The following is a 25,378-nucleotide window of genomic DNA, read 5'->3' on the forward strand; positions in this document are numbered from 1 at the left end:
TTGAGTTTTTCCAGGTGGAAAATATTGTGCAAGAAATGCATCAGTAAGTTGCTCCCAATTTGTAATGGAGTTGTGAGGTAAAGAATCAAGCCAATCCAATGCTCTATCTTTCAAAGAGAATGGGAATAGCTTCAATCTTACTGCATCATCAGACACTCCAGGTTGTTTTTGCATGTCACAGATCATAGCAAATTTCTTTAAATGTGTGTGTGGATTTTCAGAAGGAAGTCCCCCGAATTGGGAATTTTGAATCATTTGAAGAACTCCAAAATCCATCTTTTAACTATTTGCATCAATTCTTGGTCTTGCTATGCTCTCTCTTAAGTCATCAAAACGAGGAAAAGCATGATCCATCATACTTCCCCTAGGCACATTAGCATTTATAATCTCTTCACCTTGGGCTGCATTTTCATTGTTTCGATCATTTCCAGTATTACCACCAATTCTAATTCTTTCATCAGCCATGACTTCTTCTAATTCAATTTCTCTCAAAGCTTCTTTTCTTTTTCTGGTTTCTTTCTTGTTGGCCTTATAAAATTTCTCAATTTCAGGATTGAACAATAAGGATGTGTCACTTGTGCTTCTAGCTCTTCTCATAAAAGATTAAAAGTACCTGAAAAAGAACAAACAAACACAAAATGAAAAGATAATAAAAATAAAACTAAAAACAACTAAAATAATCAAGAATTCAATCTTAAACAAACAACTCCCCGGCAACGGCGTCAAAAACTTGATGTGGCCCAACCGCAAGTGCACGGGTCGTACAAGTAATATAGAAAAGATATCGTTCCCACGAGGAGTTATGTTAATGATTGAATTTTTGATATAAAAAGTTCACTAAATTGAACTAATTTTGAAATTAAAGCAATCAATTGATGGGTATTGGAGTATGAAATCTGTCACACCCCGGCTTAGTGGGCCCCAGCTCAAGCCCCTCTATGGGTGGCCATCTTGTAGCGTGCCCCTCTGAGAGGCGATGCAACTCAAATTGCATCGATTCGAACCCATATCACCTCACGGGTTTGCTTCGCCTCTTACCAATAGCTCAATTGGTAAAAGGCGAAGCAAACCCGTGAGGTGATATGGGTTCGAATCCTAGCTCTGCAGGGCAAAGGGATTGAACTCCACCAAAGCGGACAGTACCGATTTGAGTTGCATCGCCGGCCTCTAGAGGGGGCGCACAAAGAGATGGGCCCCATAGAGGGGCTTAAGTCAGCCCACACTAAGGTGTGACAAAATCTATATGTGCAAAATTAATAATCTATCCAACAATGTATTAATTAAACTAAAATTGCATCAATTTGAAATAAGCAAGTTGAAATATGGCAAAATTTAAAATGGCAAGCAATTAAATTTGATTAGAAATTAACAATGATAAAAAGGCGATTCCGGAGTTCGGGATTTCATAATCAAGCTATTTTGGGATTTCAAATTGGTTATCCAATATTGTGGAACTTACGGGTTTTAAGGAGATTAATTCTTAAATCCTTTGAATACCCTTTTGAGTGAGACAAAGAGTGCCTTAATCAATCTAATCCTACTTTCGTGGAGTTAGAGTTAATTAAGACCCATTAGGTTCTTTAATTAATCTGTGAATCCTCTTAATCCTTAGTCTATTTCTAGATCTAAGTTAATTAAGTCCAATTTTTTGATTATCTATCACAAGGCCTTCTCCTTTCGGTGCCTCAACCATGGATTAAGAACATTACTTAATGGGATCCTACACTAAGCATGTCATTAAGCACACAAGAAATGAATAAAACTCATTAAGATCACAAAATATGGATTACCCAATCAAAATCCACAAAATATCTCAAATATTACAACCCTTACTCCAGAATCTAATTAAAACTACTCACTACCCATAATGTTTACAAGAAATTCTTAGTTTGTATGGAAATAAAGCTTTAATCTAAGCTAAGAAACAATAAACTAAACACTAGAAATGTAGGAAAAATGTAAGAAAAGAAAGAAATCTCCAAATCTGGTTGGAAATGGTGTGGAAAATGAATATGACTCTTCAGCTGCTCTTGCTCCTCTCCCTTTTTCTGCTCTCCTTCTTCTTGTCCCCCTTCTAAAATGGGAAATGGGGCTATTTATAGCATCTTCTGACATGGAGCCCTAAAATGGTGTGTTTTAGGAGGAATTTTCTGAGGGAATCTTCTGCCAGCTCATTAATGAAACCTTTGTGGGACTGCATAAGTGGACTGCATAAGTTATGCAGTCCCTTATGTAGTTTTCGGCTGTTTCTGGCTCACTTATGCGAAACTGCATGACTTGGAGCATAGGTTATGCACAATTCCGTGAGATTGCATAAGGGAGGCGTGAATCTGCATAAGCTATGCACTCCCCTTATGCACAATTCGGCAGGTGTTGGAACAGTGTTTCTTCTCCTTATGCAGATTTGCATAGCTTACGCGGTAAGTTATGCACAATTTGGTCAATGCATATTTCAGCTTGAAAACTTGTTTTTGACATCTTTGGCTGTAGAAGTCACTCCTCAATGGCAAAATTTCTCTTCAGTCCTTCAAAAACACCATTTTTCCTACAAAACAAAGTAAAAATTACAAATTAATCTATAATTGACAATTATGAAAAACTAACTAATTAACTAATGAAATTAGCTAAAAATGACTAATAATCAAATAAAATGGCTGTGAAATTAAACCTAAATGATTATGCAAAATGTATGCATCACAATTTCACTTTTCTGTTTACATAATATATTTATATGTAATAGAAAAGGTCCATTAATATTTTGTTAGAAATTCTATTCTTAAGTTGTTAAGAATATGAGTGACAGTATTTCTAGCATAAAGTATCATAAATTAGTTCACAATCGAGGATACTTCACAATAAGTACATGACTTATCCAGAAAGATTGTAATCATGTTTGTTCTCAAGGTATTTATATGAGATATAAATAAGATGGAATGGTGAGTCTCATGCCATATAACAAACATGATAAACACTTATACATGATAAGTAGGCCGAACCAGTGACGCATATGACAAGCACATAGAGTTTACTCTTGTCAATGCATTATCATATATCATATTAGTGCATATAATTTTTAGACCTGAGATAACACAGTTATCTTGTATGTAGGTAGTTTGAGTTTGATACTGCTTTCATACTTGTACTGTGTATAGATATATGGGCATGTGTTGGCTCCTACTAGTTATATATGGAGGTAGGTGTTGATCAAGATAGAATCTGTTATCCTAAGTAAATAGGGATAAAGTCCAATGTTCATTTAATTATTCTTGATATTTTAAGTTCCTAGCCAAGACAGACAAATTTAGTCAGAAAAGAGTTTCTGACAAGAAAATCTAATCAATCAAAAACTGGAATTAAAAAAGAGCATAATATTTATAGCAAATGGGGTTTGACATAAACCATGACTCCAGCTCAAATTGGAATTTTGTAACAGAGAGATTCTAGTGCATGGTAACATATGATTATAGGTTCATATAAAGGTATTCCTTGTTACTGATTAGGTGGCCATGGCATGCTATGCTACGTGTCAACCATGGTATATGAGATGCCTAAAATGATTTAGAGAAATCATTTATGATAAGAAAGAGTTCTGATGATATTAAGAGTTAATATCATATCTCATTGCCAATTAGTGATGAGGCTAGTAAGTCACACACATACACAAGATAATCACCAAATTAAATATGATTTAATTGATTAATTAAAGAGTTTAATTGATTAATTAAATAGGTTTGGTTTGCAAAAAGATCGCAAAGTCCCTAGCATGGCTTGAAACCAAATCTAGGTTATTGGATGTATAGTATAAGTTAAATTTATATTTAAAGTGTTTAAATATGAATTTAATTATGAGAAATTAATTAATAGAGATTAATTAATTTATTTATATTTGATATAAATTGATTAAAAGAGGAGAAATAATTATTTTTAGTTGAGAACTCAAAATTAAAACACAAGGGTAATTTGGTCATTTCACAGGGTGACATGTGACACCATGAGATGGTGACACATGGCACCATATAAGTTTGCCATTTGTCTTCCTATCATGCAAGGTGATCAAAGTCAAGATTAAATCTAGCTTTGACACTTGGCTTAATGTGATTAGGTCAATTAAGATTAAGATGCAATCAGGTGATGACATGTGGAATGGGTTTTAAGTGATGACCTAATTATATAAAATGATGTTATGAGAAAACTAAAAATCAGCCAACACTCTTATTCTCTCTATGTGTGGCGGCACCTCTTCCTCCATCTCCTCTCTTCATCTTTTCTCATCAATTCAAAGAGAAATCAATTGTTTTCTTTGAATTAAAATTGCTAGAAATTGTTTCTAGTGTCCTATACACATCTACAACCTCTCTAAAGGCAAATTCCTAATTTCTAATTGGTTGGCAAGGCTTGAGAAGCTGGTTTAGGGGCTGCCATTAGTGATCTTGGTGTGGACAAGCTAGAGAGACAACTCTTGGGGTCCTAGGTGCTTCACAAAGGTATCAATTACATCTACGGTGCATCAAAAGGTTAGTGCAAATATTATTCTTTTAATCTAGGGTTCTAATGAATTAATTTATCAATTCAAAAATCTTAAATGGCAAACATAGATCCTAATACATATTGAAAGTGTTTTAATATGCAATTGAACATTGAAATCAATTAGGCACATAATGGATGTGGCATGATGCATGAAACCCTAGAACAAAAATTTTAAATTCAATGTTCTAATCTAACAATTTGCATGCTTCCGCTCCTTCAATGCACACCTAGCTTGCTTCAAAAAATGGTGAAGGTATCTCTCGGCAATAGATTAGTAAATATGTCTGCCAATTGGGATGTGGTAGAAATATAACAAGTAATAAGAGAGCCCATGGCCACTTTTTCGCGAACAGAGTTATAATCAATCTCAATATATTTTGAGTGAGCATGGAAAATTGGATTAACTGTCATATGAAGAGCACTAATATTGTCACAAAATAGCTGAGGTGGTCGAGAAAGAGAAATGCTAATATCTCGAAGAAGATAAGTGAACCAAGTTAATTCAGCAGTAGTAAAAGCCATGGAACGATACTCTGCCTTCGTACTTGATCGAGCAACTATTGGTTGCTTTTTAGAGCACCAAGAGATGCAATTGGCTCCAACGAAAATGCAGTATCTAGTAGTGCTACGTCGAGTGGATGGACAACCAGCCCACTCAGCATCACTAAAACCATAGACGGAGATGGGACTATTGGAAAGATAATGGAGCCCCCAACACTTAGTTCCTTTGAGATATCGAAGAATTCTCTTTACTACCTTTAAATTTTTTTAAATAGGGGAATTGAAGTGTTGACAAACACGATTAATAGCATGAGTAATATCAGGAAGTGTGAAGGTAAAGTATTGTAGTGCACCTACAACACTTCAAAAGGTGGTGGCATCAACAGCAGCATGATCTGAAGTGGTGGATTTGTCCTTGAGAGCCAATGGTGTTGAAATAGCATTACTTTCTAACATCTTGGTTCGAGTGGATGGACAACCAGCCCACTCAGCATCACTAAAACCATAGACGGAGATGGGACTATTGGAAAGATAATGGAGCCCCCAACACTTAGTTCCTTTGAGATATCGAAGAATTCTCTTTACTGCCTTTAAATTTTTTTAAATAGGGGAATTGAAGTGTTGACAAACACGATTAATAGCATGAGTAATATCAGGAAGTGTGAAGGTAAAGTATTGTAGTGCACCTACAACACTTCAAAAGGTGGTGGCATCAACAGCAGCATGATCTGAAGTGGTGGATTTGTCCTTGAGAGCCAATGGTGTTGAAATAGCATTACTTTCTAACATCTTGGTTTTAACCAGTAAATCATGTGTGTATTTGTGTTGTGTTAGAAAGATTCTGCCTTTGAAATGTGTAACTTCCACTCCTAAAAAATAGTGCAATGGACCAAGGTCTTTAATGGCAAATTCACCGCTAAGCTATTGAAGAAGGGCTGCAAAAAAAGTGTCATTATTTCCTACAACTAAAAGTATCACAGTGATGTTATGATTGTGAAGAATAAATAATGATCAATTAGCAGTACTGCAATAAAAGCCAAGATGTAATAGGAATCAGAAAAGTCTATCGAACCAAGCATGAGTTGCTTGTTTAAGGCCATATAAAGATTTTTTTTAATAAACAAACGTGATCAGGTGAAGAAGAGTCAATAAAAACTAGAGGTTGTTCCATGTAGATAGTTTCCTTGAGATGTCCATGTAGGAATGCATTTTTAACATCTAATTGTCTCATGTTCCAATTGTGAGAGAGAGAGAGAGAGCTATAACCAATCGAATTGTAGTTGGTTGAACAATAGGGCTGAATGTTTCTTCATAATAAATGCCTAAAATTTGTGTGAATCCTTTTGCAACTAATCAAACTTTGAAGCGATCGATGGAGCCATCTTCTTTATATTTGATGTTGTATACCCATTTTAAGCCAACAACATTAACACTAGAGGGTCGAGGAACTAACTCCCATGTCTTATTTAAATGAAGTGCTTGAATTTCTTCTTCCATAGCATTGTGCCAACGAGGATCTTTTAAGGTACTTCGAAATGTCTTAGGAATAGAGACCTTTATTGGATCAAGAAAGGGTTGTGGTGATAAGATAGTAAGGGCAACATAGTCACTGAGATAAGATAGAGGTTTTCATGTTCAGATGGGACGTAGAGAGGTGGTTAGATGATTATTATTGTCTATGCTAGAATTTTCTAAATTTGGTGAAGAATTTTTAGGCAAGTTGTTTAAAGTGTTATCATCCAAAAGTGTTGGGGTTATAAGAGAATGATCTGCAACTTGATCTTCTAACTGCTATTGATTTTTTGTGAGCAAATGATCTGCAACTTGTTCCTCAATTTGATTTTCAAGAAGATTACTTGCACGATGATTAGAATAATCTACACAAAAACTTGGATGACAACAATTTAAGGTGGTTTTGGAAGTTTCCATATTTGACTCTTCCTTATCTATGTTAGTCACATCATGAAATTCATAAGTTGGGCTAGAAGATTTTATAGGTGATTCAAGCCACTCATCAAGTGTAGGAAATTCAGTTAGTTCCAAGTTTGGAGAGACAAAAGCTTTTTGGGACTTTTTATATGGAAATGTTGTTTCATAAAAAACAACATGTCGGGATATATAAACACGTTGAATTTTTGGATCTAGGCATCTGTAGCCTTTATGAATTGGGTTGTACCTTACAAAGACAAGAGGGTAAGTTTTTACTGTAAATTTATTACCACCTTAATGCCATAAAGAAGAGAAGCATTGACATCCAATCACCTATAAGCCATTACATTGAGGATGTCGTTGGAACAACTTATAGTAAGGACTTTCATACTTCAGAGTAGAAGATGGTAACCTGTTTATCAAATATACAGCAATGTGAAAAATTTCTACCCAAAGAGATAAAGGAAGATTAGCATGAAATAACATACTTAAACTAGTTTTAACAACATGACTATGCTTTCTTTCAGAAACTCCATTTTGCTCAGGAGTATCTGGACATGAAACATGAAGTTCAATTCCTTTTTCTTCAAGGTGATTTAAAAAATTATGTGAACTAAATTCACCTCCCCCATCACATTGAAAAATCTTAATTTTTTTTATCAAATTGGTTTTCAACTAATTTTTGAAACTGCAGAAAACACCCAAAGAATTTAGATTTTCTTTTCAAGGGGTAAAGCCATGTGAATCGGGAGTAATCATCTATAAAGAGTGCATAAAAACAAAAATTTTGATTTGAAGTTATAGGTGCTGGACCCCAAAGATCATAATGTATCTTATCAAAGGGAAATTTTGAAATTTTATTAGAGTCTTGAAAAGGCAATTTGCAACTCTTTCCCATTTGACAACTAACACAAACAAGTGTTTTTTGTACCCAATGAGTAACATCAATTTTATCCTTTAATAAAGATAAAATTTCTGAGTTAGGATGGCCAAGTCGTTGGTGCCAAACTGCATATGAGGAATTGCCTTTTCTTATTACAATTAAAGCCTCTTAATAGCCTTCATCTAGTATGTAGAGCTATCCATTTTTATGCCCCCTCGCTATTGTCCTTTGGTTGTAGTTCTTAACAATAAAACCAGAAGCAGTGAATTCAAAAGTACATTGATTATCTGAAATGAATTTTCCTATTGATAATAAGTTTTTCTTCAAATCAGGAACTACTAACACATCTTTTAATTTTAACTTTCCATTATCAGTTGTAATAAGAACATCTCCAGTATGAGTTATAGGCACAGAGTTTCCATTACCTACATAGATCACATCATTTCCATTGTAGGGCTTAATGGAGGAGAGATTACCTAAATCTTTTATCATGTGAGATGTAGCTCCAGAATCCACAATAAAGGATTGATTATTTGAATTATCCAAGGTAAGGGCAGCAAGGGCCTGTGGAAAGTCCTTCGATTGATAAGAGTAGTCAAATATATACCAACAATCAATAGCTTTATGATTAAACTTTCCACAAATTTGAAAAGAGACCTTACCATCATTATTTTGTTCACTAAAATGTTGTTGCTCTTTTATAATTTTGTTCTGTTTAGAGTAGTTTCTAATATTTTGAGTGCTTTGTTGTCCATTTTGGCTATTGTAACGACCACCAGGAGTAAAGCCTTTTCCCTGAGAATTGAAATAAGCTTTGCCATTGCGTCCATTTCGACCACGACTGCACTACCCAAAGTAGGCTTGAGCATGCTCTACAAAAATTTTTTCTTCCTCCTTCCAAGTGTTAAGGGATTACTCATGTCCTTAAAGAGCTAGTAAAAATTGACTGAAGAAAGGATAAGGTGGTTAGTGAGCATAGCAATAAGAAAGTTTTCATACCTTGGCCCTAAGCCATGGGCAAATTGGAACACTTTGTCTTGGTTAGAAACTGGACTTTTAATGGCAACAAGGTTATCATATATTGATTTGAAATCTTTTAAGTATTCCTCAAGAGAGCGAGACTCCTTTTTGATGGTCATCAACATAATTTTCAAATTCGTCCCCTTCTCTATTATGGCGGGCATCAGTTGCTCTTCAATGGAAGTCCAAATCTCATAGGATGTTTCTCCATTTATAATACTCAAAACATCTTTTTTCATGGTTCCAAGAAGCCATGAAGTCAGAAGTCCATTTGATAATTTGGATTTGGACATTTCTCCTGATCTATTGCATTCTCACCTTCTTCAGCAGGTCTTTCTCCATTTGTAAGATGATGGAGAAGACCAAGGCTACAAACTAAGGGTGTAATCTGATTGCGCCATAGTAGAAAGTTGTTTGTGTTTAGTTTAATAGATGTTAGACTAGAACACTAATGAAAGGATTGGATGTTCAATTCTGGGTCAATTTTTTGGTTGGATGATGACTGGCCATTTGAAGACATTTTGGTTTTGGCTTGCAAGTTTACTAGCTCTGACACCATAAAGATGATTTTGATAAAAAAGCAATTGACTTGTGTATGTTTTGAAGAAGAGGATTACATATATATACAAGAGTGAATATCTAACGATTGTTGATGCAAAAACTAATAACTAGGAGTTGCTGTCATTTATAGCCATTGTTAATTGATTGGCCAAAATTAGATGGACTGATTTCCCAAAATTATGGGATTGTATTTGCCATCATTAGCTCTATAATTTGAGGCATTATTATCAGCTGAGTCAAAGGAAATTTTTCTCTTATCAGATATAGTGTCTTGAATTGATAATAGATCAGCTCTAAATAAGAATTTTTATATTTAAAAAATGAATAAGAAGATAATTAAAGCTGATATAACTCTCCAAAATAAATATATGCCTAACGGAGCGTTGGAAGATCCTCATTGAGAATAGTCCCAGTGAATCTTTAATTCATTTATTCTCTTATTTTACAAATTCATACCCATGAGAAACATCTATGACCAACATCAAGAGTATATTGTTCAATATTAAATAATAGTATTATTATATTAACTAATAATATTATTTAAGTATTACTCATTCTATTTATTTTTATTTATCATATTTGAATTTTTTTATTTAAAATTATCTATTGCATTTAAAAAATTAATTAGCATTAATTTTGTTAATTTTATTCTTTATTTTTATTAAATATAATAAATATTTATATAAGAAATAATTAAATAAGATAACGAATAATTTAATAAATTACTAATATATTTTATAAAAATAAGGTTACCGGTATATGATAATAGCATTAAATGTCAAGGCAATGCACCTAATAGAATTTAGTGGTTAGCATTAATTCACCATTAGTTCACTAAGATAATAGTGGAGTATCTTTGACACTAACCATTGAAAAGCAAAGAATCATTTTGGAGGATAACATTTATTAAACATTAATTTAGGGATGCTTAATCATGTAAAAAGTGGAAAAGCTAGAGAATGATAAAACCGTGACTTTAAACAACTTAGAAATCATTTCCCACATATTATTATTATTATTATTTAGGAATGCATCTAGAAGCTCTTCTATTTTTTTTTTTGCTAAATATATATAATTAAGTCTTTTTTTTTTCAATTGATTTAAACATTGAATTTTAGAGTAATTAAAGATTAAGTACGAATTAAGAATTGTCAATTAAACTCTTACATTTGATTGATATCTCAAATTGATCAATCATAAAAAAATTTTTGTTTTAGGCCTGAGGCCTTCTATCTATAGGCAATGAAATTTATGAAGCTATGAATAAAAAAAAACTTTTATTAGCGTATAAAAAAATATGAATTAAGAGGAAAGAATACAAACAAGGAAAAGTTTTTAATACCTTTTGAAATTTTTATTTTATAAAATATTTTATTTTTTTATCTTTTATCTATGAAATATATTATAAAATATATCAAAATATAAATGAGAAGCAAACTTGTAAATAAATAAAAATATAAAATAAAAATTCTTATTTAAATTTTATTGTTATTATTATTATATGGTTAAGTATACATAGTAAAATTAATTTTAACATTGATATTTTAGAAAGGATACCTCTTTTTACTTTGGAGAAAATATGAGAGCCAAAAATATTGAAATTGTGTATAATTTATAAATATTTATAAATAAAAAATTAAGGAGAAAAATTGTATATATTTGAGTTAATATTTAAAACATTCTTACAATTTTATTGCTACGATAGTAAAATTACTAATGCAATATATTATTTTTATTATTCAATTCTAAAGTTTTAAATTCCTAAAAATTACACATTAAATAATTTATTTTTCAAGGAAAACAATCTCTAGAATATTATTTTTTTTTAATTATTTATATTGTCAATTTTTTTTATTTACGATTAAGATTAAATCTCCTCTGCATACAATCTTAAAGGTATACTTCTCCAAATCGAAAAAAATATATTTAGAATAAATAATTTTAAAATATTTACTAGTAAAATTAAATCCTAATTAATAAGAAAGAGGAAATTGCTCAAATAAAATTGATTGATGAGATTTTCATAACTAATCACCATAAATGGGCTGATGAGAGGTGCATTTTTAGTCATAAACTAGCATTTTTGTAAGTTTTACATTTTACAAAACAGGCCAGAGGCCCACCTAACTTAACAATAGAAAGTGTTGGGCAGGAAAGAACTGTGAAGTCGTAACCCATATTTCTTATCAGACACAAGCCATTCCATTGCAACTTCAATTAAAGTCTCCTGACATTCTTCAAAATTTATATTGAGTTTATATTTGGATTTTTTTTATTAGAAATTAATTTTTTTAATTTATAAATAAATTTTTAGATAATTTAATAATTGATAATTCTTGTTTTTAAATCATTAAAATAAAATCAAGTCAAACTATAAGAACCAATCAAATCAATAATTCAAACCTGAAATGGAATGATAATGCTCAAACTCCTGTCTCCTGTGTTCGTCACTCAAGTAATTATACAGTGAAATAATTATTTCATATAATATATTTTATGTGAAATAATAATTTAATAATATATATATATATATATATATATAAATCGATTTTAAAAAAATTATAACTATTTTATAATTTTATTTTTAAGAAAAGATAACTTCATTTATATATGCATATTTATATTATTAAATGGAATAACCAATTTGTTATATAATTTATTTACTACGCCTCGTCACTATCGTATTGTTTAACCCGCAACTGAGATTGGATTAGCAGCCCACTTCTTTGTCATTCACCTAATCACTATTGACTTCACGAGGGACGGCCTTTCATACCCATTTCTCTCTGGTCTCCTCCTTGTTTTTGGATCCATTCTCCTCTGCTGTGTGGCCATTGCCCATTACAAAAATCTGCCCACTAGTCTAATTAACACGGGGGAACACTGCTCTTTTTACCCATCTCCTATCGGCTACCTCCCTCCTGGCCGTAGATATAGCCTTTTTTTTTACACAATAAATTGTATCTTGTCTCAGTCTTCAGCTTCTGGTACTTTCTTTCTTTCTTTCTTGATTGCTTGCTTAATTAGCTTTTGCTTTTTGCATTGTTTTGTTTGATACTACTAATCCCAATGGTTACTTTATACTGTGCTCAGTTAATAATTTTCCTGGGATGATATATTTTTATTTTTTCCTATTAGTGATGGTGGTTTTGTTGGTTTGGTGCTTTGATTTAGCTATTTAATGATATTGGTATGGATTGTAAATGATAAAGGTTTGACTTTCTGGCTTGTGATTTTGTGGGTTTTGGAGTTGAGGGTTGTTTGTTTGTGGATTTGATTTCTCTCATTAGGGTTTCCTCTGGGGCTTTCACTTTACGTTTGCGTGTGTGTGTTTTTGTTTTCCATTTTTTTAATTGTTTTAGCCTTTTGCCATGGGTTTCTTGAATGAGGAAGTACAATGAAACAAATGGGTTTGCTTTTATTGCAGAGAAGACCATTCTCTCTCTCTCTCTCTCTCTCTCTCTCTCTAATATTGAGTTATTGACAAAAATCTTGCTCACATTGGAGTGCCTTCCTGAAAGAATTCCGCTTTGTTATTACAATTACTTAAACTCTCTCATGATATAAAAATCTAATTTTGTTTTCTAACTAGTGGAAAACAAAAATAAAACTAAGTTTGGTTGAGCAGTTTTTATCACTATAAAATTCTTTTGCATCTATTTAAGTGTTTCGAAGGAAGTTTTACTTAGTTTCATCTATATTTTAAAATCTGAAGTGATGTAGTAACTATAACAATCTGAAGATGGTACACCTTAAATCACAAGTGATATGGTAACTAAAATATCTCTAAAATGCACCATTTCATAGTTAGAAAAGAAAACACATTTCGTTTCCCTTGATTGTGAGGGCTGTAGATTTGATTGCCTACGCTAACTAATGATGGATGAAAAATGGGTCTGCTTTAAGTATCTGATGATTGCTCCAGGCTTGGTTGGAACAATGAAATGGCTTGTTTTTCAAAATTGTGTGGCTCAGGTTTTCTTTCCTTGTTTACTTTCTTCAGGCAGCACATAAGCAGGTACTTTTGGCTCGGCTTGGGTTCCATAAACTACATAAAATTTTTGGATTTTGATTGGAAATTTTGTGTTTCTGTTGGTGTCTAAATTTGAATTTTTTATTCTGGTGGGGTTACTAGGAAAGCTTTTTAGGATATGATATTGTTAGGTTCAAACTAAGTAGCTCATCACTGCTGTGTAATTAAATTGGTGATTTAAAGTTGGGGGGAAAAAGGGTTCTGGAATGTGTTGTTGATAATTGTAATTTAACTTAATTGAATGATTTCTTAATCTCTTTCAGCTATTTAATTGAAAAATATGGGCTTTTAGGCATAGATATACAGAGAGGAGGAACAGAGCTGTAGATTCAAAAACTTCATCATGATCAAACGGACACCAAGTAGAAACGCTAGAACCAGAGGCTTCAAGGTGAAGAATGTTCTGCAGATTTGTTTATTGCTTGGTGTCTGTTTCTGGTTGATCTACCAAGTCAAGCATTCCCATGATAAGAAAAAGGAGTTTGATGAGAAAGAGGCAAAAATCTCTGTCAAAACTGAAAGTGGTGATGGGATTTCAAACTTGGGAAGGAAAGGCCTCCATCCTCGCGTCCCGAAGTTACCTAAGGATGAGAAACATGAAGAAGATGATGATGAAGAAACTATATTAGAGGAGGAAGTGAATAAGATGGAAGAATATAAGCGTGAACAAAAGCAAGTGGAAGATGAAACTAAGCATGAAGAAGAAGAAGAGCGAGAAGAAGAAGGAACTAAGCATGAAGAAGAAGAGCGAGAAGAAGGCAGCAAGCATGAAGAGGAAGAGAAAGAAGAAGAGGAAGAAGGAGGCAAGCATGACATGGAAGAGAGAGAAGAAGAAAGAAACAAGCTTGAAGATGAGGAACAAGAAGAAGAAACCAAGAATGATGAGACAGAAGATGAGAGGAGAGGAGGTGGCGATGATGAGATGGATGAACGTGATCAAGAGAAAATAGGAGAAGCTGATCATGAGGAGGATTTTGTTGATGAAGGGAAAGAGAGAGAGGAAGAAGGGGAGGAAAAGGAAAGTGGACATGACGAAGCAGGAGATAAGGAGGCTCAAGTGGATGATGAAACTTCAATGGAGGATCAAGATCACGATGAAGGTGTGCAGAATGATCATGAGGCTCGAGAAGAACATTACAAGGCAGATGATGCTTCCAGTGCTGTTCATGATACCCAAACTATAAGCACTGAACCTGAGAAAGTGAGTTCAGAGAACTTGGAAGCAAATGATTTAGAGCTGGAGAAGAATTCCAACAACAATAATACCAACAATGTCAATGGGGATCAAAAAAACTCAAAATCACAGCTTGGAGGAGGTGTAACGGCTGAGAATGATTCTCAACTGGATATGAAAGCAGGTGAAAAGATGGATGATGAGATCGTCAACACCAAGGATCAGTCAACCAAAAATGCAACCATTGTTCCTGTTTCAAATGGCCAACCAGAGCTAAGCAATAATTCCATGGATGTAAATACAGAAGCTGGCAATGAGACTTCTAGTTCATCCCAGCATAATGAAATAGGAGTTACATCTGATTCAAATCAAGCTCAAAATGCAAAAATTGCAACTGAGGAAGCATCTAACCTGAAAACCACTGAATTGGAACAGGTCAATAGCAACACAATTGCAGAGAGCAGAGAAACTGATTCTAATTCTTCTGTCCCTGATAAAACTGAGAATATTGACAACAGTGCGAAAGATTCAAATTTGTCTACTAATTCAGGTCCCAGTGGATCAGATAAGTTGATTAAAGATGAAGTTAAAGCTGAAGCAGAGGTCAAGCCTGATGGATCAGATAAGGTCACTAAACCTGAAGTTAAAGCTGACGCTGAGGTCAATTCTGGGTCATCTTCAACAACGAAGGAGACTGCAGATACGGCCATAGATGGGAACTCAGATGCGAAGAATGAATTAGGTGGAACAGAAGAAAACAAAGGCTCTTCTGCAACAGATGGGACTGAAGCTGTTTTTCATGACCACATTGATTCTTCTGATTCTTCAGTTGGCCAAGAAGAGGCCCGCATAAATCTGGATACGCTGCCAGAGAATAGCGGAGATGGCATTAATAGCCGAGATGTGGCTGCAGAATGAGAATTGTTATGAAATGCCTTGTGAGTGAGTCTAGTTACTTGTTCGCTCTGTTTTGTTAAACACAGAGAGTTTTGGGTTTTTCAGGCAACTTTGAAATATGATCTTAGGAATACAGTTTTGGGCTTTTGGCATTGCAGGCAAATGTAGGTAGTTTGATGCTATTAATGATTGTACCTGAGTATAATTTATGGCATACTTCTGTTGATATCCTTTTCTAACATCTTTCTTTTTAGGTATAATTTATGGCTTGTTTATTTGTCACCAAAACCATGAAGTTTTAGTCCAATTATTATTTGATGCTGAAGTCTTTCAATTGGAATGATTTGTATTCGGTAGGACTGTATTCAGCAGTTTTTTTTTTGCATTCGATTAATTTTTACAAGGAATTTGACTAGAAGATAAAATTGAGTTTTACATATTTATTCATTAAGCCTGTAAACTTGCATATTTTGTATATTTTTTTTTACTAAATTAATTTCATAGAAATTAATAATAATAATAAATCTTAATTTCAAATTATTTAGGATTGCTTCGTGATTTTTTTTTTACCATTTAGCTTTATTATAATTAAATTTACATCAATATTTAAAACTAAATTCACATAATGCCTGAAACTAGATTTGCATTAATGTCTAAAGCTAAATTTGCATCAATATTTAAAATTTATAAATTATTTGATATTATTTCATAAAAAATTAACAACATATGAAATTCACATGTTTCACTATTTTTTTTAATTATTAATAAAAATTAAAAAAATTAATGCTAAACATAAAAATAAAAAACTCAATAAGATAACAATCAAACATTTCAACGTTTTTTTATTTTTTTTTTATTCTTTTTTAAAAGTATAGTAAAGAAATTGAGTTTTTTTTTTTTTTAAAATTAGGATCTAAAAAATATTTTTCTAAATATATTGGTTAGAAGGTATTGTATTTGAAATTAATTTAAAATTAAATTTAATATATTTTAATTATAAAAATTTTAAAATAATAAAATACTTTTTTCCAATTTTTTTTCCAATAATATTTAAAATAATGCTTTTTCAAAAAAGTGTTTTCTCTATCCATGCCTCCAAACAAAGCCTTAGTAGCAAAACAGGGTCAGGTCAGCTGAAAGACATGGGTGGATCACTCTCCAGCTTTTTTAGCCAAGTCTTGATTCATAGAATGTTGCTACTCCACCACCCTTTTTAGCTTTTCTGCATTTCTTCTACAAGTTGGAGACAGCCAAACATATAATCTCCAATTCTGAAAAATATTAAAATTATGTATGTGTATATATATATATATAAAACAGTGAAATTATTTACTTTCTGATATTTAATTTTTGAAAAATGAAAAATTGAGTTTTATTTTATATCTCTTTAAAATAAATACTCTAATATTCATTATTATAATGATGTTGTAATGAGCAATAAATAAAATAAAAATAAAATATCTTTTTATTAAAAATTATTATTTCAATTTTTAATTTTCAAATTTTATATTATTTATTATTTTAAAAATGTACCCCTTCATAACAATCTGATGCATTTATAATAAAATAATTTTGAAGTACTACCTAAATAAAGTCCAACTTTTTTTTTAGTATCAATTTCATTTTTTTTTTTTTTTTATTCTTCAATTTTAAAATTTTATTTTGATAAAAATAAATTAAATAAATAATAAAATAAATTTATTTTATTTACATAAATTTGTTATTGGATAAAGAAAAATAACAAACGAGCCCTTACTGTTACTGTACCATTAGAGAAGTTTTTACTTACAAAAATCTATTCAATTCACCTGTTATATATGTAATTTTCAATCCATTATTCTTCCCCAATTTGTAGTCTTATTGATTTCCTTAAAAAAATTGTGCTTAATAGACAGTTCAAAAAATAAAATTAAATATTATTCTAGTAAAATTTAACCTATCAAAGAGACATAAATATCAATTAGTTAAAAAATTAATCTAATTTTTTTTAATATTTAAATAATATTAATAAAAAATTAAAATTTATAAAAGATAATAATTATATCTTATTAATATCGTACTAAACACTCCAAAATTATATATGTTTACTTAAAATAAGAGAAATAACAAATTAAAAATATATATATATACCCATGCCTTGTCATTCCTCACTATACAATAAAAAGAAAAAAAAAATCATAAACATCTCCAACTCAAAAATTACTTTTAGTTATCAGTTAAAAAAATTCCAACGCCGAACAATTCATCAGTTATCCTCTAAGCATCCAAAACGACAAACCAACCCAAGGTTAAACGACAAAACTCTGACTCTGCTGCATCTGCTGCCTCAGCTCTTTCCTTAGCTTATGAGAAAACAATCTGCAAGCATCCATGCTTAGATCCATGGCTGCTGCTAGTGCCACGAAAGCAGCCGCATCCTCTGTGCAATTCACGTGCTGAACCCCAACCTGCACCTCCGGTTTACTACACCTGCTGGAACCTTTCACTGTCGATGACATTACGAATCCTCTGTGCAAGAATTGCGAGAAGAGTCCAGCTCCCAACTCTGATCCTGACCACGACCCAGATCCTGATCCTGATCCGAAATCGCAGCTGCTGTGCGGGCTGCACACTGGGGTGGAGACACTGTTGGTGGTGTCTATTGTGAATTTGCCTCCTTTTTTTGTGCTAATGACGGAATTGACTAGGGTGGTGGTGGAGGGGGTGGCGGTGACGGTGTCATGTATCAATTCGAAACGATAGCCTAATTCGTTGGTTTTAGGATGTTCCCGCCACGCCTCTAGGCGGCCCCAGGACTTCCAGGTGCCGAGTGATGGGCGAAGGATTAGCCAATCACCCGGGTTGGAGCGGCTGACGCGGTCTGAACCTGGGGATGGAACGAATGGTGTCACCATCGATGCCATTGCTACTGGTGAGCCTGAGAGGTCATGGATTGTAATTGTCCATCCTTTTCGCTCTTTTGCAGGTTGGTCCTTTTCAGCTCCCGCAGAAAGTAGCCAGTTTCTTGATGTGCTTGGTTCCAACATTGATTGCCTGGAGAATACAATGAAAACGCCAATAAGACAATAAGTTCAAATCCTGAAAATTACTCTGGTCTTGTGGACACTTTTTTCAGGGTATATTGAATCAAAAAATGGCAAAAAAGATATCAGGAAAACCAACCTTGGTCCCAAATTGCGATCTCCAGGGTTTCTCAAACTGAACTTGCAAGTGAAAACGGCCTGCCTGGCACTTCCTTGCACTTGAAAAACCTGAGGGCTACACTCGGGCTCTCCTCCAAAGTGAAACACATATCTCGGATCAGGTTCAGCATTAACACTCAAACAAAACTCAACCATGGATGATCCTTTCTTGTTCTTTCCTCCAATACCAATCCATCCATTGTGCAATGCATAAGGCCTCGACTCTGCCCTTTTCATGTCCAGTGGAACAGTCACCCTCCCTAAAAGCTTACCATCTTTCCACCCACATCTAAACCCATCTTCGCAAGTATAGATCTCAATATTCAAACTCTTGGGTTTCTTAGAAGACGAGAATTTCTCGATCTGGGATTTATCGAGATTGAAACAAGCCGCAAGAGAATTTGATATGTAATTGCTTTCTGGGTTTTTACTCTGTTCTTGCTTGTGTTGATTCAATAGAGGGATTGTGGCATGTTGGGTAGGAAAATTCTTGAGCTTGATCTTGCAAAAGCATGAGCTTACGCCTGAAAAGGAGGATCTTGAAGCAGGTGGAAACTTAAGAGCCAAGTTACCTACGAGGATCCGTAAAAATGGGCACGGATCCATTGTTGATTGAGAACAAATTTCAATTGCTGTAACGACGAATACTGATGGTAGCGCAGCCTCAGACGGTGGTGTTGGTGGGATATTTTGTTGTGTTCAAGAGAAAGGGAGAGATGGGATTTGGGGAGGAGAAGATATGTAGAGTTACCAGCTGGAATAAAAGAGGAGAAGAGAATCAGCAGAGAAACATGAGAGTGAAACAGGCTGTAATATTAGCTGCGTATTTCTTTGATAATACGGATAGTAATCTGATAAAGTCAAGCTTAGAATGCGGCTGTGAGATTGCTTGTGTGTAATTAAGAAAATCTTTGTGATTTCTAAGCCTTGATAATGTGGTTTCTTTATCGTTCCCGATTGGGAAAGAACAGCTAAGAAAACAAAAGTCAATAATGGAAGAATATTCTGTTTTATTGCATTTATATTATTTTTCCTTTTATTTAATAAAATTAAAATAAATAACTAAATAATAATTTTCTCTTATATTAATATCAAAATTTAAGATTTTTTTAAAATTATTATGTTTTATAAATAATCAATACTCAAAACAACTTTGCAACAATTAAGAATAATAATAGACAGAGTATCTGACTCAAACCTAAATTTTAATTTATCTTAAATTTAATTAAATTTTATTTCTAAATACTTTAATATTTCTCTGATCAAATCATTATTATCTAAAAAATATTTAAATTTATATAATTTTATTTCTTAATTAATAATTAAAAAAAATTTTATTAACAATTTATATTTTAAAAATTTAATAATTTTATAAAATATTTAAAATTTATTTTATCTAAAATAAAAAATATATATATATCACTATAAAAATATATTTTATATTTAATTAAATATTTAAATAAATAATTCAAATAACAAATATTTATTATATAAAATTTAAAATTAATTTAAATATATCACAATTATTATTTTTTAAATTTAAATATTTTAATTATTATTATTATTTAAATTTATCTTATTAGAATCGGATGATGTCGGATTTTGCAAAAGCCTAACGTATTACCATCCTAAGCAAGTATCATCCAATGGATTTCGTTGTGATCTCAAAAATAATCCAACAGCTGTCATTTTTTGGATAAATACAGGGGCGAGCTCACGGGAAGTGAAGATAGCAGTGGAATAGGAGAACCATCCCTCCCCCTCGGCCGCAAAGTTAGCGATAATGCATGGGCATGCGAGGGGCGGATTGGTCGAGAGTGGGATGAGCTGGCTCTCACTGCGAACGTACGCTAGCTATTAGCCAGCAAAGCGCATCGGTGTTAAAAATTATTCTATTTTCTTGTCGTTTTCTTCTTTTGGACTTGCGTTTCACTATGGAATTCATTTCTTCAATTATTTTTTTGATATGAAATTATTTATAAATAAAATTTTTAAAATCTTATACTATATAAGAATTTATGAAAATTAATGTTAAAAATATTTATCATTAATTTATAAAAGTAAATACAAATTAAGCCTTTGAATTTTAACTACCATAATTCTTCCATTAATATTTTAAAAATAGAAAATTAAATTTTTTAATGAGAACTAAATAAATAAAAAATATATATGTTTTGAAGGATTCCACTTTAAGAAATATTCACTTTATTTATATTGAAATTAAAATTTAAAATATATTATCAATAGAATCATAAAATATAAATGTATTATAAATTATGCAATATAATAAATAAAATTTAAAGTCTTAATTTTTAAGAGTGTTATAAGTAACTTGTTAGTATATAGTGAAAAGAGAGAATTCTTACGATGCTCAAATACAAGTAGCAAATTTTAGCAGGGACTAAAGGGTAATTTCCCTCAAATTTTATAATTTTAGATTTAGTTTAAAGTTGTCTCTGTTAATCAACAATATCTCATATTTTTTTCCCTTTATTTACTTTTAATAAACTCATATTTGCTATCTTCAATAATAATAATATTATTATAATATTTAAAACTCTTTTTTCCTCCATTTTTCTCATATTTTTTCTTCTCTTTTTTTAACCTTCTCTTTAAATAAACTCATATTTAACATTTTCAATAATAATAATAATAATAATAATAATAATAATAATAATAATAATAATATTATTATTATTATTATTATTATTATTAAAACCTTTTTCTCTTCATTTCTTCTCATATTTTTTCTTCTCTTTCTTTTAATCTCCTCTTTAAGCGATCATCAATTAGCATTTTCACCCTTCTCTTTCTTTTCTGTTGATTTTTTTTATAAAATAATTCTCTCATGTATATATATATATATATATATATATATATATATATATATATATATATATATTTATTTATTTATTTGAAATAGGTTTTAGGCATATTTTTTATATAGATTTTGAGTGAATAAATTATCAAATTTGTTCTTATTGGTAAATTTGAGTTTCTATTTTTTTTAGAAAAAATAAAGTCTTTTTATGCGTTTTTGTTATTACTATATTTTTTTTAGAAGAATATTCTACGAAGTGCAAACACTTCTTTTAAAAGGATATATAAATTTAAGGGTCATTTGATAAACTTATAAAAAGACAATGGAATCGAAGAGTGAAGCACATAGCCCACTCATTTAATTACCGATTTACATGCTTTGTTAAAACTATTAGATTTTTTAAATTATTTATATTTTTTTTTATGAATAACTAGTTTTATTTATATAAAAATATATTATATTGATTTATACTTCTCTTTTGTACTCTATATTTTACTAATAAAATATTTTTCATTTTTATAAAAAAATTATTATTCATTCATTAATCACATTTTATGTAGTTTTTATTTTTTATTTTTCGCTTTTTATGTATAATTAATTTTTCATGTGCTTGTTTTCTTTTCCTTTATAAATTTTATTGTTATGTTTTTTTAATGTATATATCGATTTCGATTTATTATTGATTAATTTTATTGGAAAAAATATTATTCTTTTATTTATCATATTTTATGGAGTTTTTATTTTTTATTTCTTGCTTTTTATATATAATTAATTTTTCTTGCATTTTTTTTATTATAGGGAGCTTAATTTACTTAAAAAGATGATGAGACATTAAAATAATTTTATGACCATGTGAAAGGAATTCTATTTACTGTTTTCAAATATTTATATTATTTTATTTAAAAAAAATTATCTTATTTTATAATACTAAATAATAATTTTTATATCAATATTAATTATTATAGATGTCATACGATTTTTTTTTTGAAATAATGAATATTTATTATTTAAATAACATTTTTATAAAAAAAAGCGAAATTTGCATAATATTGTTTTTAAGTAAAACAATTAGTGATTGAATTCAATTAACAATACGAGATTATTCAACATATTCTAATCTTGAAAAAATGTAAAATTAATTAAACAATATTTTGAATAATTTAGATAAATTATGGGAATTTATACTTTGTATATTTAGAAATATTATATTTTCAAAAATACAAAAAATAAAAAATTACATAAAAATAATTTCAAAAAATTTACAATCAAATATATTTTCAGATTAATTTTTATGCAATAAAATTAAATATTTTTCCCGATAATTTTAAGGGTGTGTTCCTACACATTGACCTAATAATATAATCAAAATAAATAATTCTAGGAGTCAAACCTTAATTGATTAAAAAAATAGAGCTTCAATACTTATCGATGATTTTTTTTATTTAAATTTAATTTATAAATTTAAAATATAAAATATATAATAAAATTTAATTATTAAATATATAAATCTTATATATTTATATTTTAGACCGTTACCGTCAACTAAGCTAACCCTATTGAGTAAAATTATTATTATTACTAAAAATATCATAAAATTATTATTATTGATGATAAGTTTATATATATATATAATTAATTGTAATTTAAATTATATAAAATAAAAGTATTATTCTAAAAAATTATACCCCTTAATAATAATTTAAATATCAATAATAATAATAATAATAATAATAATAATAATAATAATAATAATAATAATTAATATAATTTAAATAAATAATTATTATTGATCAGCTATTAATTATTAGATTATCAATAACCAAATAGGCATAACAGTACAAGAAAAGGGAGAAAAAGAAGAAAGGGTCATGGACAGGGCGATCTTTACGGGTCATGTCAGAGTCTAACTTGTGCACAGCTGTGTCCACTCAAGACTCTGTTTGGAAGCTACTTTGACCCTTTTTCTGGCTCTGGGCTGGCTCCACCCATAAAATTATTATTTTATTATAAACTATATAAATGGAATAATTTAATTATTAAAAATATATATTAATTTAAATAATTTTTATTAAAATAATTAAAAATAATTCAATTGATCTTCTTTCACGTCTAAAATATTTAAAACAATCTAAAAAAATAATATATTAATTATTATTCGATTTACTGTGAATTTATTAGTGTATAATAAGATGGGACCCATTGACAGAAGAGGGAACGCCCACTAATCGCCGTTGGAGGAGATGGATTGGTATAGTTGATTTGGAATTTTCTGGGTGAGTTGATAATGATCAGTTGTTTTCCTCTAGATCTTTCTTTTCAATTACTTTTCCTTTTCCTTGGACGTCCTGACTTTTCAGTTCTTCACACGTGCCTTCTGTATTTTAAGCTGTTATTTTATTTCTTCACTTTTTTTTTTTCGCTTTTTCGCTTTTTTTTTTTACCCTTTTTTTAATGCTCGTTGCCATGGGAAGGTGGAAAGTGAGGAGACAAAAGAAATATAATTTAGCTTTTATTTTTTTTTATTATGCAGAAAAGTGAATATATATCTCAAATAGTTACAAATAGATATTGTCAATCGTTGGATCAATTAAAATCAAATTGAAATTAAAATGGTTAAAATTTTTTTTTATTTTCTGAAAAATATTATTTTTATTTTTTTTAATATTTAAAATATTTAAAAAATAATAAATAAAAAATATATTTTTAAAAAGAGTGTAACACTCTTAATTTTTAAATTTATTATTTTATGAGTAAATATTAATATTTTATTTTATTTGAATTTTAAGAAATTATTTAAAAATTTTCAGATTTTATAAATTGGGTTTGTTTTTTTAAAAATATAAAATTTTAATGATTTTTAAAAATTAATTTAAAGACCATGTGATAAACTAAAAATATATTTGAACTCTATAAATTTTTCTGAGTTTTCTAGAATTTTTTCGAAATTTTTGTGCTTCGTTTTCAGTCCCAAGGCATAGTAAAAATTTAAATTTTTGTATCCTAAATTGGATTAGTCGAATAGAACCGGACCGGATTGGACTAATCGAATCAGACCGGCCCACTTCCCTTTTCTTCTTCTCTTCCGCCCATTTCCGACAGCCCTCCTTCTCTCCTCATTTTCTCTCTCTTTCCTCCACCCCTCTCCGGCTAGCCACGACCCTAGCCTCTCCCACATGCCGATGCACCTCCAGGCCACCTCTCTGCCGCCGGCCGACTCTCCAAGCGGCCGGAAAAGTGGCGCGAAGTCCCTCCTGCGCGAGCGTCGTTTCGTCTTCCTGGGTCGATTCTGGCTAATCCAGCCACCAATCGGACCGGGTCTTGTGCCAAACCTCTTCTATACCTCGAGAGCTTTCCATAAACACCAAGAACACCAAAACCTATTGAACGGTTTGCCCAAGTTTTGTCTGGGAAGTTTTAGCCCATTTTGACTTTTGGGCTAAATTTCTCGCAAACCGTGAACCTCACTAGAAAACTGAGAGTACCGGAGTGCTCCACTCGTCGAGAGCTTCGCGGCAATACCAATTTCAAAATTTTCCGATATCGTTTTTAGGTGGGTCCCGTGAAACTTCGTGATATTTTCCGAGCACTAAATGAGCTTAGAAAATTTCGTAAAAATTATGTACTAACCCCCGTGTTGTGGGCTTCGTGTAGGTGCCTTCAATTCGCTGAAATTCAACGGTTACCTGGGTCTGTAAATTTGGGACTGGGCAGACATGCTACCGAAAAAGTCTTGAAATTGGGCCAAGATTTTGGGTACTCCACCATTGTCAGACGTCCTGAGCACATTTCTGAGGTCGAAATCGGCATAGGTAAACCCGAACCTTACTTTTTCTTAATTATCTAGTGCTTG

The 25,378-nt window shown here is 31.1% G+C and overlaps 2 protein-coding genes across 3 annotated transcripts; one reads left to right on the top strand and one right to left on the bottom strand.

Moving 5' to 3' along the window:
• Positions 1-12,191: 12,191 nt before the first annotated feature.
• LOC110672831 (uncharacterized) lies at positions 12,192-15,764 on the top strand. 2 transcript variants are annotated; one of them, XM_058151347.1, is made up of 2 exons: positions 12,192-12,408; positions 13,747-15,764. In XM_058151347.1, the coding sequence occupies exon 2, from the start codon at positions 13,798-13,800 to the stop codon at positions 15,544-15,546; it is 1,749 nt and encodes a 582-aa protein (XP_058007330.1). In that variant the 5' UTR covers positions 12,192-12,408; positions 13,747-13,797; the 3' UTR covers positions 15,547-15,764. The 2 variants fall into 2 exon arrangements, with proteins under 2 accessions (XP_058007330.1, XP_058007331.1); XM_058151348.1 differs by lacking the exon at positions 12,192-12,408 and adding an exon at positions 12,438-13,439.
• Positions 15,765-17,709: 1,945 nt separating this feature from the next.
• LOC110672868 (uncharacterized) lies at positions 17,710-19,529 on the bottom strand. Its single transcript, XM_021835776.2, has 2 exons — positions 18,688-19,529; positions 17,710-18,558 (listed from the first exon to the last, which is right to left on the bottom strand). The coding sequence occupies exons 1-2, from the start codon at positions 19,311-19,313 to the stop codon at positions 17,814-17,816; spliced, it is 1,371 nt and encodes a 456-aa protein (XP_021691468.2). The 5' UTR covers positions 19,314-19,529; the 3' UTR covers positions 17,710-17,813.
• Between the last annotated feature and the right edge of the window lie 5,849 nt (positions 19,530-25,378).

The sequence above is a fragment of the Hevea brasiliensis genome, chromosome 8, assembly GCF_030052815.1.
Source record: "Hevea brasiliensis isolate MT/VB/25A 57/8 chromosome 8, ASM3005281v1, whole genome shotgun sequence".
NCBI classification, from domain to species: Eukaryota; Viridiplantae; Streptophyta; class Magnoliopsida; order Malpighiales; family Euphorbiaceae; genus Hevea; species Hevea brasiliensis.